Genomic DNA, 15,253 nt, shown 5'->3' with positions numbered 1-15,253 from the left:
ATTACAAAGACTCCATAGAGATGAAGGGGAACTTCTGCCATCACACTGAAATGCAAAACCTGCAGTAGAGTCATCTAATGGCCAGAGAAAATGGACTTTAAGGATCATTTCGGGAACCAGTTGCCTGAGAAAACCTGAGTAATACATTGTGTTTTAAGTGACTTGCCCCTTCTGCCACCACACATGTGAACACACTTACTGTCATGAGTGTCTAAAATCAAGGTACTCACACTGATCATTGTCTTGTACCATTTAATATACAAGGTACTCTGATAAGTATTTAAACAAGGCTATAGGTGAAGAGTAATTGTGAATGATGAATTGTGAGCTAAGCCTCATGGAATGAGCTAGTGGGACCATGAATGAAGGAAAAGCAGAGAAAAGCAAAACAGGGGCCAAAAACTAAACTCGTGATTCCCGATTGTGCTCGTGTTTCCTAAAAACACCTTTCAAAACCTTTGCCAAAACATCTGGCTCAAAGAAGGGTTATAATGGGCAAGATTATGGAAAGCTTAGCTTTTTTCTCTACTCTTTTCTACTGGAATGTTACGTTAAAGGTATACAGATTCAACAGAATTGAGAGACACTTAGTAAATTACAGTATGTTTGGCCAGGCATGCAAAGTAAGCTGCTTAAGCTTGCTCAGTCACCTAGGAAAACATACAAATACATCTCCAGATGTAGAACTTGAGACTAAGGAAAAAGGAAGTCAGAGTTAGCAAAGTGTGTGGACAATTCCACTAATTCAGGCAACAACTCATATATGATTCTGAGAGAAAGAGGGATTCAGAAATGCTTATTTTAGTCACAGAAGATGGCTGAAAACCTCCTCAAACATACAGTTACAAATTGTAATTCTGGTAAAAGAAAAAGAAAATAAGAAAAGCAACAAAGGTAAAAAGTTAAGTAAATTAGAAAATTAGTTGCCATGTACAGAAAGTTTTTTAAAAATTTATATTTTTATATTACTATGTGAGAAGTTACTTGTTTCTTTCATGTATGAATACAATTAATTAAACAATATAGTAAAAATACAACTTTAAATTTTCAGGATTAAAGTAAATGTTCCTTATTTCAAAATATGCAAATAAATGTATCTTACTGATTTTCTTATGGTATCTCCAATGATCACACCCGTAAAAGTCTCCCATTCCTAGAGGGAATAAATAATAACTCAGATAGGTCACAAGTTATCTTAAAGAATAAAGACTGGTATGTAATAGCATGTAGGCAGAGTAGGATGATAAACAAATTAAATCCTAGATCCTGAAAGAGTTTTAAGACATTTTTAAAATGCTAGGTGATACTACCAGTATCTAATTCCCTTTGCAGAATCCAGGCTAAGTGACTGTTTTACAAGCAAAAGAAGTAGAGGGGAAGTCCTATACCTTCTAAGCACCCAAAGCTCTCACCATATAGGATAACTATACACTACCAAGAAGTAACAAATGCTGCTGGCAAGGACAGGGTATCAGCAGCCCACATAGAACAGATAGCTACGGAATCCATGATTCAACAGTGTTTCATGTTACAGTATCCAGAATATGCAGGTTTTAGAACAGGGGGAATACTTAATACAATAGAATGGCATTACAAATACCTTGGTTGCACTAAAAAGAGAAATGTAAGTTAAATTTATATATGATTAAATCTTTTAGACTTGGTATGTGTATCCAGTTAGGCAGCTTTTAATCCTTTTAAGACAGATTAAATAATTATCTAAGAACACTACAAAATACATAATGCTCTATTTGGAGGTGGTAAGAAATATACTAAAATTTTTTCATAAGTATTGAAATTTTTATATAATCAGAATCTGTAATTCTGTGATAAAGGTTTTTGACAAGTAGTAGAACTACTGATACACACCACAGAATAGTTTTTTACACCCATCTAGTTGAGTCTTGAAACAGCTCTCTCTTTCAGTTACAAACTGATGTTCCTCTCCCAATGACAAAGAAAATGCTTGTGAACAGAAAAATACATTAAGTACTTTTAAAAGTTTTAAAACCAAAAATTATGTAATATTTTTATGAAGAAAAGCAAAAGTATAATCTGTACAGGCATATAAACTACCTCAGAAAAATCTATATGTATTGATTCTGAAAGAGAACGTTTCCACTAAAACCCAAGGCATTCTGTAATATACTGTTTTAGTTGTACTATAAAATTCTCATCACTATGCAAAAAATTCACAAGTGCAGAAGGTTGAACTCTTTTGGGAGAGGGACTTAGAACATTAAATTCTCTAGCAGCATAATAATCAAATTCTAGTCTCATCACATTAAAAGCTTTAAAAGAAATAACTTTAAAAGAATAATCACTTCAGCTTCATTTTTCTCACTAAATATTTTGTACAAGCACTCTTCTCTTAACAATTTAATTAAAATAACTTCTACCTTTCAGAGAAGTAAGAAAATTATTGATATTATTTGCCTGGTTTCATTCTAGAGTACTCAGATAGTGTAGAAATGGGCATTATATATAACCTAGATTAAGCTGTCTAAGAGCTCTAATAGCTGATGGAAATGCATGCTAAACAACAGAAACCAACACATAAGGCTGTACTTACAAACACTTAAAAAGCCAAGCTTTAAATCAGTCTGAAAGCTATTTGCAAGTTGCTGCCATCATGACTTTAGAAACTTAAGAAAGGTAAAGCAAGATATTTTCAGAAGTCCAAAATAAATAAAGAGGATGAAATAGGGAACTTCTAATAATAAAGAGTAGCCAGGATATGCTTCTACCAACTAGATTAGTTTTTTTTTATCATTGTTGAAAGAGTGGGATTTTACTTTGTCAATCCATATGTCTGCAGTAAAACTACCTTGCACTCATAACACCAAGAGGTTTCAACCAACCTTTCGTAAACCTCGTGCCTTGAGCTCATATGCTTCATATAATCAAATTCCATTACTTCCTTCAAAGGTATTGTTTGATTTTTACCTTTTACCCTATAATGGACTCTCCTCTACTGACATCTACTACCATTCGATACTCCTTCTGGCCTCCAGCTTCTAATACAACAAGCCATAGTTTTGTCTCTCCATTCCATGCAGATGTTTTAGAAAATTAAATATGTCTTGACTTAGGCTAATCAGCCACATTTAAGCAAATTTATTAAGTCAGTTATGCATATTGTTTCACTGCAGGTAGACTTTATAGGAGTAATTCAACTACACTATAGACAAGTATGAGTCAGTCCTATACTTACTGACAAAATCATTTTATCTACTTATTTACTCTTGATATTAAGTAAAATACTTGGGGATTTTCTTCTCTAGCACTTACATTCTCTTGAAAAAGTTCAGGGTGCATTCCTCGTACAAAATGTAGAGCAAACATTAGCTGATCAGCCTGAAATAAAAGCAATGAAAAAAAATAAATAAAATAAAAAAATAATTAAAAAAAAAAGCAAACAAAAATCTATTTATATGTTCAGCAAAAGTCACCTGCTTTTTTTTATAAGCAACATTAGCAACATAAGTGTTCTCTAATTCCATAGTAATGACTTAATGACATATACCTTAATGCAAAATTGCTACATAGCCTTTGCAACTGAAAGGCAAAGACTAATCCAAAGTGGTCTGTGGAGTGGGGGATAAATAGGTCCCTACTAAGCATTGGTGTCAAACTCTGCAAGGCACTGACAGTCTCATTTTATTGATAAATAAAATACGCCCATGAACATTATATGACACTGAGAACAAACTACACCAGTCAACTCTTTCATGTTCTCAGACAAGGTCTGCAAGCAAATTCAAATCCAAACTGCCTATTAGGATGCTCCCTGGATGATTTAGTATCCAAAATTTGAATGAAAATTGTTTGGAAGAACGCTAACTGTAACAGCAACTGTTTTGACAAATTAACAGTACAGGTGGGTGAATTCCAGTGCTCAAGAAAATTTCATGGTACAACTTCATTTAGTAACATACATGAAGCCTAGGTACACAAAAACATAGACATTAACAATAGACAGACAAAACCATGCTTCCCAATTCTAACATGGTTAAAAACGAATAAACTTGTAGCAGCTATACCTTTTATGAAGACACTAGTAAAGTCTCAGTGTCACAGCAGTCTTTAAAAATTTTCATGGATAAAAGGTGGAAATATCAGTGAATTGTTGATGGTGTGAGGAGCTTATTTTTTCTCTTAACTATGAAGAACACAACATGGTCCATGGATGGACCATTAGTCTGAAGTTGCACAGTAAGAGACTTTCAGTATTTTCTAAACTCCAATATAATCAGTCACTTAAAATCCTTCCTACTAGAAATCTCCCCTCTGTGCCCTGCATTTGAAATCTCTACCCTTTTCTTATGTGTAAAAATTGCTGTCTTCCAATATTCACAAGATGTAATGACATAGTGGAAGGCTTCACATACTCATGACTTCAAATGCAGACATTAAATATGATGAGAATATTGCATGAGAATCCATTTGGACTTTGATAAACAAAATTCCTAAGAAATATCTGCTACCTCTGTACCTTCAACATAACGTTGCTAGACTGGAGGAGAGGGGAGGAGTTGGTGTAAAATTTTCAAGATCTCTCCATTCTCACTGATGAAACTCCAGACTTGTGTGATTTCTACTACTACTCAAACCATCTATGAAGACCTACTGTGCATTCTTCAGGCTGGTATTATGAGACAAATACCTCTTGTTATGACAGTTCCATGTGAAAGTAAAACTTAAAACAGAAAATGAAAGGCATATTTATCCTAGGTTTTCAATAAGAAAGCAAGAAGAGAAAAGACACCTGACTGAAATAAAGAAGAAACACATTAGGAACATCACATGGAAAAAAAAAGGAACAGATAGAAATAAACAAGGTACCAGGTAGAGATTTGGGACAGGTAGAGAAAAGAGAAAGGAAAATATCACAATGTGGGTGTATTTTAGAATCATAGAATCATCAAGGTTGGAAGAGGCCTCTAAGATTATCAAGTCCAATTGTCAAGCAACCACAACCACTTTTGTTTCCTTTAAAAAAAAAAAAGAAAAAAAACCTACAAAACCACAAATAATGACACAAAACCTTATCATGACAGCTAAGTCAAACACTCACATTTAGGAATGCAAGAAGTAAGAGTAAACAGGAAAAAAAAAAGTGCTCAGGAGACCATGAAGCCCCGGATGGGCTATGAAGCCAAAATGAGGAGCTCTGTGAAAAAATGTCCATAAGCAATATTAATTTTGTCATATCCTAAATTTTAGTCCTCCTCATTTTGCATGTTAGATATTGATAGTGTAATTTTGTGCATCTATTACACAATTACCACTTCTTTGAAGTAGATCAAGTGTTGGCTGCTGAAAGAATACTTTCAAACCCAGTGCACTGTCGAAAGCCAGAAAAAATACTATCTTACCTTAAACAAACAACGGCAAACATATTCATACACTGCATGTTTCAATGAGCCAATAAGCAATTTGATTCTTTCCTCAGTATTATTTGAATCCTAAAAAAGAAATTTTGGGTTTCAAAAACTCATGTGGAAGTAAAAAACTTTTTAATGTACTTTGTAAATTTCAGAAAAATGACACAAATAATCTGGATGCTACATGACACCTGTTCTAAAAACATATTATTAAATTCAGCTGTACCTATCAATTGGTAGATGATTAAATGAGAAGTTTATGCCAAAGTATTAAGAAATAAATATTTTGGGCTTGAATATTTTGATTATGAACATTATACAACTTTGCATATAAGGTAAATACACAAAGAATGAGAGAACAGTTTCCTCTCCTAACATTAATATCCTTGAAATCTCATAGTTTTCACTAGGTAAAAAATAGCTTAAGCATTGAATTAGTATATTTAATAGTACTAAACAGGTATGTTGATGTTAAGTGTAGTTACAAAACTTGTGGTCAAATTTCACCCAAATGAAATACATGTTTTAGAAAATAGTAAGTGTACCCTGTCCTTCAAAGGTCAAGACTGAAAAACTAATTCTAACACCAAAAAAGTGAAAAAATGACAGGACAAAAGAAGAAAGGGGCTGGGAGGCATGGGATGTGTAACAGATAGTATAAGTTCCTTTCTACCACGCTGGAATTTGAAGAGAGGAGTTTAAGGAGGGCAATTGGGCAAGTGATTTGACTAATACCTTTCCCATGCCTAAATGATTCAAAAATGAAGAACTGAATAGAGGAAAAGATAAAAAGAAAGAAGTCAATGAAGGCAAAACCAGAAGTTGAGAATTAAATTGGTAACATAATAGGCAGGGAAAAAAGAAATTCCAAAAGAGTCTGAAATTAAGAAAAAAGAAGTTAAAACCTCATGTTGTGGAAAAGTAAAAATAAGAACTTTAAAGAGGGCAAGTTCACAAAGCTAGAACTTTGTTCCTAGTCATGACTGGAGCTGGAGGAAAGTTGTAATCATGGATGCACAATAAAGGGGAATCCAAAGGAGACATGATGAAAGGTTAGTGAATGCCTTTTCAAAGTGAAAACAAAGAGAAATACCATGGATTTTGGAGTCACTGAATAACGCATCATTACTCAGTGTGGGTATTTAGATCTAAAGAATTTGGCGACAAGGAATAAATCCATTCTGTGCTCTAATAAGGATATACAGGCCATTAGAATACAGAAAAACAAAAAGTACATTGTCAATAAGACAGATGCAGGTATGCTAACAAACTGTATAAAAGTAGCTAAATTTTGATCTTCCTTCATGTAACTGAGCCTTGCAGAAATATAGGTATTTTCTTACGCTACCCTTTCTTGATAAAATTAGCATTATTAGATCATTAATTTATTTAAATAAAGCCTTCAGTAAAGTTATAATCAGCCTTTGTTTTCCTAGTTCATCTTAGACAAAGAGAAAGCCTGAAATCACAAATAAGAGTTCCTCTGCTTTCAGATGGCACAGCAATACTCTGATTTATATGCAACGTAATAATTTAAATTTCCATGTGTATGTATTCTGAATATCTAAAGCACAACAGTTCAGCATCACTACTTATTATACATTTCATCAACATTTATTATAAACTTTTTTTTTTAAAATGTCAGAGAATCTAACAAATTTTTAGGATCAAAGCAGATTGATTCTTCTGCAGCATTAGCAGCTTCAGAAGAGAAAATACCTGCTTGTTTTGCAGAGCCCTTTGGAAAAGTCGCAGGAAAGCCGCCAAACTAAAGCGGTACATATTATTAATTTTGGACAAGTCAGAGATAATGAAGTACATCTTGCTGGCGCTCTCGGCCAAAGGGAGATAGGCGTCCCTCTCCTGCAGAGAAAAACAATACACACTTAAAAACCCGGTGCTTTACTGCCACCTACCGGTTATTGCATAAACTATTACTCATCCCACTAAAAAAACACGTTTGGATGATTCCCACTGTTTTAGGAAACCGAATCCTTTTCAGTTTTTCAAACTGAAGGACCAGAACTCAAGACTTCAATGCTTTTTAGATTTCAAAATTGGAAACTTTTTTTTAAATGAAGGACATGATAGCAATTAATCCCTAGGGCACTGAGGTTGCATCTCACAACAGAATATGTCCCAAAATTCAATGGAAAATTTTAAACTAAACAAATAAGAACACAGAAAAAACCCCTCTGTAATCCGTCACAAAAGAAGAATGCCAATGATCTAAACTTTTCCAATAGAAAGGGATATATTAAGTAAAAATATCCACATGATCCATAATGTTTGAAAAGGAGGATGGTAAAATGAAGTCAAACCTCATTACCTGCCAAACATCCTTTAATTCAAACTGGCAGACTTTAAATTGTGTAACTATTCAGCATGTTTAAAACAAAGCAATTTAATTACTGAAAATACTATCAGTGCTTGGTTATCCCAAATATCATTTACTCAAAAAAATTAATTTGTTACTCATCTTATATCCGTGTCTTCTGTATATAGAAGATAACTATTTTAAGCAGGAAAAAAACAGTAACAAAAGATTAAAATATTCTTCTACCTTATCAAGGAAAGTCTGAAGTCTGTGAGATTCAGCCAGTGATTCTTGGATGACTGCACTACTTGCTTTAGTTTGATTCAAAGATTCTATCAGATCCTTATTTTCTAGTATATTGCCTTGTGATGTGGCAAGTGTCTGGGGAAAAAAAAAAGTAATTTATGTTACATTAAAGATAAACAAAACAATCCTGTAAAGTAACTATTTTGGAAGCTGTCCATCTTTCCAACTTGTACATATTTCTGAACAGATGGTTATTCCAAAAACTGAGATGATGTTTTAAAGAAGCATGGAAAATAAAACTCAAGAAGGTCCTCCAAAAACCCAGATTGCCAGGTTCTGAAACATAAGTCATCAGTAAGCTTTTCAGAATGATTTCTATGATCAGAGTCTTAGGCACTAAAATCTCCATGGTAAATTTCCATTTCACTTCCAATTTAACCTGAAGTTGGCTACTTGTAACAACTTCCTTTACCCAGACATTCATAAATTCGTTTTCAACTGATACAAATATTTCCATTACAACAATTTCAGTTTTGTAATCAGAGATCACTTAAAAATCCTTGAGATTGCCTCACATTTTCCATGAGTTCTTCCACGCAATTAATTTCACTTTTAAGAAGTGGCAAAAGCTTGAATTATTCACTAATAATAAATGGGTTTTTTACTAATCCTCAGTAAATATACTGCAATACTTTTTTTTTTTTTAATCAGGCAGCAACACAAAATTGGCTTCTTGTCAGCTGGGTCAGTTCTGAACAACCACCTGTAGGACAGCATTCAAGGAATCTAATTTTGCTACAAGGAATCACACTGTAAGCTACGAGATCGTCACAGCATCTATGTTTTTACTCCAAGGCTTTCAGAAGAAAACCAGTACAGTTCTTCAGATGGAATGGTAATGTTGCTTTAAGATTAACTTGAATTTAGCTAGACCACCTCCATCTTTGTTGACAAAGTCCATGTAGCACCTGCCAGTTTCCACTGAGCTTTAGCTTTCTATCTTTGGGGTCGAAGAGTATTCTGATTCCAGTGCTAACTTCTGAAGTTGAAACCAACTCGGTGTTAATACTCAGCCACTTTTTGTTGCAAATATCTTAGGTATCAGGTATTTTAAGCTTTGTACTTGGTAATTCAGATAGGACAAATGTAACAAATCTTGGAGTTCCAAGATAATGCAAAAAGTCTGTTCTAAAAGGTCAAATAGTGGTATCACTGAACTCTCAGTTTCTGGTAGAAAACAAGATGTTAAAAATTATCAACTTTGGATATGGAATTTTTTAAGAGAGCAAGTTTTCCTCTTTCTATAAGAGAAATCTGCCCCATCACAGTTTTAAGAAAGGGTTGAGCTTAGTATTTGAGAATTAATAAGGAGTTTAATAGGGAGAGTAAATGTTGAAATTCAAATCACATTAGATAATCATGTACAAAATTCTAAAACTGAGTTATTAATCAATCAGGGACGTTCCAAACCCCCTGCTATGAGCAGCAATGCTTTCCACTACACCAGGCTGCTCAAAGCCCCATCCAACCTGGCCTTGAACACTTGAATAGGGATGAGGTACACAAGTTCTCTGGGCAACCTGCTCCAGTGCCTCACTACCCTCTTAGTAAAGAATTTCTTCCTAATACTTGATCTAAAAGTACCCTTTTCAGTTGGAAGCCATTCCCCCTTGTCCTATCACTACATGCCCTTTGTAATAAGTCACTTTTCAGCTCTCTTGTAGGCCAGACTAATAAATGTCCAGTCTAATCTGTGAAAGCTAACAGCTTATGCTAGTCCATTGCACTCATTACAGCAAAGTTCTATGACTTAGCTATGACAGAGTGTTTTATGGCACCAGGTCAATCTCTTTGCATCTATGACCTTTTAGAAGGATGGAGGATTTGAGGATCCATTCCTACAAGCATGAAGTACAGTTTATGTGGAATCCATGACAAGATACAAACAGAACAAGAAAGCAGTCCTTCCTTGGAAGCTACCCTTTTATATGAAGTGAACAACCACTTCTGAGTATAAGTACTTTCACTGAAATAAAAGGTGAATTGAAAATTGAGAATATTAATTTTAAAAGCAACACAGGAAAATGTTAACTGTAAAGAACATTACAGTTCATTGATAATAAGAAATAATTGTGGAGGTTTAAAATTTTATCTGTCTCTCAATAATCCTTCAATTTTTGTACTGGGAATTTTTTTTTCCTTTCACTACACAGGATCATTTCTCAACTTGAAAGTATCATTTGACATGATTAACAAGCCTAAAAATGTGGCTTTTGTTAAAACTCATAATTTGAAAGAGAAACAGTATAGTTTGACTCAAATACATAACAATATTAACACTATCTTATTGGTATAACAGAAGTAAATTTATTTTACCTCCAGAAGAGAATCCTCAAGCTTAGCTAACTGTATCTTCTTATCTTCTTCCTGTTGTAACAGTTTCGTCTTCTGCTCTTCCAAATCAGGTTTTTCATGCTGAATTGTTAAAGCCAAGAGCTAAAAACAAAGGAGATTATTCAGCAGAATAAAAAACACTCTAATATTTCAAAATATGTATTCATCAGTTATATAGCATATTATATACTCATTCATCATATAGACTATATACTGCTCTGTTTTAGAAAGTAGATTTCTCAGGGTTTACTCAGTTCCAGCAGACATCAAATAGCTTTAAATCTATGTAGACATTCAGGATATCATATGGTGGCAAGGATAACCCAGCAACTCCTGTGAATCATATATATATGATATATATAACAGCAGATGCAAGCCAGGTGAGATACTCAAGGGCATCTCAAGAGGCTCTGGATGACTTTATTGAGGACATCCATTCATAGTGTTTCATGCTTAGACCTAAACCTTTTACACCTCAATCTGAATTACATGTGTGTTTAAATGTTGGCAGTCTTCACTTCTGCAGGTATTGTTATCATATATAAAAAGGTGATGTAGGAAAGCACAAACTGGAAGGAATGGCAGCAAATTTCTTTACAGCATGCCTACCAATCAAACCTCTCTCCAGCTACCAAAGAGAGAAAATAAAAACAAAGTTGTTTTTTCTGCATTTCCACTTAAAAAAGGGGATCAATTTTCATTGCTGCATTGTATGGTGTCAACTCCCTACCTCCAGTGGAAGGAGGAAATCCATACGGATATCTGCGCTTCACATTTTGAATTGTATCTTACTTATGAACATCTTACCTACATCCTGTTCTAAGCCTCACTAGTGTGCAAAAACTTGTTTCATACCAAATAAAGAGGGGCTTTATTTCCCTTAATTTACTTTTTTTTTCTTTCCTCCATTTGAATGTTCCATTTTGCTTCCTAAACTTTATAGAGAAAATCTCAAAAGCTACTAGCATTTTGGAGGAAGTAAAATATACAGTGTTTTGATTTCACTACATTTTCCTGTACACAAAAATCTTGATGGTACTAGCATTACTCTCTAGGTAGGACACTAGAGAGCTGCAACAGAAATGTTTCCATGGAATCATAAATGTATCTTGAACAGAAAGCAGAGGCTTAGCAATTAATCTGTTGCAACTGAAATCAATGAGACCATTTTAATTTTCTCTATTGGACTCACAACTTGGTTCCAAAGTGCATAACAACAATATTTTAAAATTTAAATTTAGTTTTAGCTTTGATTTTACTATTTATATTTGTGAGCTAAAAAATATTTCCATGACCATTAACACAAACTGCACCATAGGGCTTCTTCCATACACTGGATGCATCTATGCATGTCCACTATAAATATACACTGTTTTTATTCTAAATGCCTACCTGTCCTCTTAGGCCACTTGCAGTTGTGGTAAAGTTTACTTCTGTAACAATAGAAGAAGCATCAGGCGGAATGAAGGGATTGGGGTTCCTTGTTGACAGAAAAAGACGGAACTCTTCATTATAATCTATCATTTTTTCACCTATTTGTATAGCATAACGGGGTCCTGTAAATAATAAGCAGATGTTATACACACTCTGATTGGAACATCCTAAAATTATCTGAAAATAATGGTTTGTGTAATACTTTATGACCATGAGATGCATATGTATTTGATAAAATTTATTTATAAAGTTTTTTTGAAAGAAATACAAATTTTAAAAATTCAGGGAACGTATCCTAACCTGTGTTATTAGAGAAAAAAAAGCAATAACATAGCACTAGTATAGGAAAGCTACATAGTGAGAATATTTAATACTCCTGAGTAGTTTAATTATCCTTACCCACCACACAAAGACTAAATGGCAAAAAAAGTATTTGAAGTAAAAGTAATACTAATGAATCTTTGAAATCTTCAAACCATGAACAGGAGACAAAAAAACACACAAGATACACTGGAGAACTCCCCTTATGTGCAAGAAATCTGTCATAATTTAAATATATTCACTTACATTTCCACAACTGTATACCACTCTAGCAAAACATACTAGCCATAATTATATATTTGTTAACTAAAATGGTTCAACATTTTCTGAATGTGATCCAAAATAATTAGATTTCATCTCTGGATCTGTTACATTTATTTGTAGAAGGTTGATGTTGCTGTATAATCATAATTCTATTAAAATGTTACTTTCTATGATAATTGTTATAGAGCAAGTCCATGAAACTAAACATGTTGGGATATTTAGACATTAGACTGAAAGAAAAATATTACATCAAGAAAGGTCCCATAAATTTGTCTAATTATAAAAACATTTAATTTAATCATAGTATGAAAGAATTTATTAAATAATTGATGTCATGGTTTCAATCTGTTTATACTCCTAGTATTTCTCAGTATGCCTGTCACAGAATAAAACTACATGTATGGCCCCTCACCACCCCCCTTCAACCCCAGGTTTCCATTCTAGCAGTGTTAGAATAGACTCAAACAATCATATGATTAGAGTAAGACTTTGCCTCCTGATACTGAAAAAGAAATAAGAACAGAATTATAAGATGAAAAATTAAAAAGTGAAAATTCCCATTTCAGAAAAATTTCAAAGAGGCATAGTTAGGTGCTTTCTATTTTTAGCACTGATTGCAGATCAGAAATATAAATCTCTTGCTAAAACACTGGTAGAGATGAAACTCACATACCAATTTTGCTTCTATGCCAAGGATCAGAATAAATTTCAGGACTGTGTTGTAAAAATGTCAAACAGGAAATGGAAGCTGTACAAAGACGAATTTATTGCAGTATATATATTCACATTTTTCTTAATGTTTCATTCCAAGTAATGAAGAGATGTGCAGTCATCACAAGCAAAATAATGCAGCTAGGCCCCCACCTCCACATTTTGACAAAGAGAAGGAGTGTGTGCTTGCTTGTAAAGTGACAGAAAAGATTCAAATAGTGACCCATTCTCCTTTTCAAATAACAGCTCCCTAGTCTGGACCTGCACAGACCTAGCATTAACATAGCTCATTAACAAGCAAAAGAGGATGTCTGAGTGTTATAAGCAATTTCCCTGAATAAATGAGTCAGTCAGTCAGTCATGGCTAGGCTTTGCGAACGAAGATTTGAGAAGGGCTTTCTCTACTTTCTCCACAGTTCTGCAGACATATTCATCTCTCAATTTGATTCCTTGAATAAAATCAATTAAGATGCCTGCCATACTGTATCTCTCCTTTCCAAAATTCAGCAGAAACTGGTGGGGCAAAAAAAATTTGCAATGATGTTCTACCTAAACTCCTACAGATGCCTGAAGATACTTTGCTGGTACTCCTTTACTGAGAATAAGCAAGCAAGTACATCTGTAATGGAAGAATGATTTAAAGTAACTTTCTTTTCACTAAACAGATCTTTCTGATATTGGAGATAAATGTATATAAGAATCCTATGACATTTGCATTTATTTTTAGCATGTACTTACATTTAAAGCATTACTGCTACCTCATGCATTATTAGATCTCAGTGGTTGATGAAACAACAAAAAAAAAAGTCTTGAGCTTTTTTCAGTAGCCAAAGTTCATATTGTAAATTACATGCATAGGCTGTGGTACATGCTAAAGAATTACAACTTGATGCAGAAATATGATTACAAAGGATAATGTAAAATTATTTTAACTACAGTAACTTAGAAAATATTTAAAACAGATATTGCTGTATTTTTTTATCCACCTGGTTCTTGTGATATAATTTGAAAATATGTAACATAATTCAACAACATTCATGCTGAGATACTTATATAATTGCTATTTATTTTTGCTAAACTTTCAACACAATTTTTCATATCAGCCGTTACTAAAGCAACTAAATCCAAAGAAGTTTTATATAGAGTTATATAGAGTACATTATCTGTCCAAAGCAGAGATACTGCAAAACAAATGTTGGGGGTTTTCCCTTTCATTGCATCATTAAGGGACCCCTTTCAGAAAATTTCACCATTTTGCTGGTCTCTACAACCCTCCCCATTCCAAAGGCACATCAGGGACAGACCTGTGTGCCTTTAGTTTCAGACAACTGAAAGAGAAACAGCAACACCAATATTCTAAAACTCTTGATTTCTAATTGCAAAGCCAGCTGTGTAACTTCTAGTCTATTTAAGGCCCAAGTTTCAAGTAAAACTATGCATTTGAAATTATCCCTAGAAATTAACTTAAAATTTAAATTCTGAAGGGTTGATAAAAACACTTTATTCTAATTCCAGTTAAAAACTCTCTAAATACATTTCAGTATTTTTTCACGTACTAAACAAGAACATATGTTCAACATATTTTTCGCACTGAAATGCTGGCAACAGGTTAATACTAAAGAGGTAAAAAATTGCACAATACTCAAGTTTTCAGATAAATCAAGTTTTACATCCCATCTGGATGTATAAACTACAATAGCTTTGAGGAAGCATTTGTAAAGATCTTGGTCACTTACCTTGAGCAATGAGATCTTTTCTTAGCAATGGGTAAAGTACAGGTTCCACTCCATCCATTTCCTGTATAATAAGTGTTTTCCCAAATCTCACTGCCAGCTCAAGGGCAGTTAGGAAGTTGGTGTCCTGGGCAAATAAATATAAATTACTTTGATTCATGTTTTTTTGAAAAACATAAACACCTCAGAATGAGTAAGAAGGCATTAACCAAGTAGTCCAAATCTAAAAATCCGTAGTATAGCTGAAAAATTTTATTACAAGCATCATATGATATTTCAGGTTTAGCCACAAGTGTTTAATTTAAATAAATTTGATCTACTCAGATACTGACATACAGAAAATCTATTCAATATGCCTAGATCTTCAAGTGCTGCACCTGAAGAGAGCAGGTCTACCTACGTGCACCTGGAAGTCCTGGCCAGTTAACACATCTCAAATGTTAGTA

General features: G+C 33.7%; 1 protein-coding gene across 2 annotated transcripts in view; it reads right to left on the bottom strand.

Annotated features, from left to right (window-relative positions):
* The window catches only part of DYNC2H1 (dynein cytoplasmic 2 heavy chain 1), a 156,205-nt gene that overhangs the window by 74,747 nt on the left and 66,205 nt on the right, over positions 1 to 15,253 (bottom strand). For both annotated transcript variants that reach the window (XM_050333050.1, XM_050333051.1), the window contains exons 65-72: positions 14,811 to 14,934; positions 11,737 to 11,900; positions 10,327 to 10,446; positions 7,951 to 8,085; positions 7,107 to 7,250; positions 5,379 to 5,468; positions 3,292 to 3,357; positions 1,103 to 1,153 (exon numbers count right to left, since the gene is read on the bottom strand). In XM_050333050.1, coding sequence (XP_050189007.1) covers positions 1,103 to 1,153; positions 3,292 to 3,357; positions 5,379 to 5,468; positions 7,107 to 7,250; positions 7,951 to 8,085; positions 10,327 to 10,446; positions 11,737 to 11,900; positions 14,811 to 14,934 — 894 coding nt within the window. The remainder of the gene's footprint in view (positions 1 to 1,102; positions 1,154 to 3,291; positions 3,358 to 5,378; positions 5,469 to 7,106; positions 7,251 to 7,950; positions 8,086 to 10,326; positions 10,447 to 11,736; positions 11,901 to 14,810; positions 14,935 to 15,253) is intronic.

This window comes from Myiozetetes cayanensis, unplaced genomic scaffold (genome assembly GCF_022539395.1).
Source record: "Myiozetetes cayanensis isolate MyiCay16 unplaced genomic scaffold, myiCay2020 scf5-8, whole genome shotgun sequence".
Classification (NCBI taxonomy): domain Eukaryota; kingdom Metazoa; phylum Chordata; class Aves; order Passeriformes; family Tyrannidae; genus Myiozetetes; species Myiozetetes cayanensis.
Note: the sequence above shows the minus strand (reverse complement) of the source record. Positions and strands in the feature narration are given on the sequence as shown.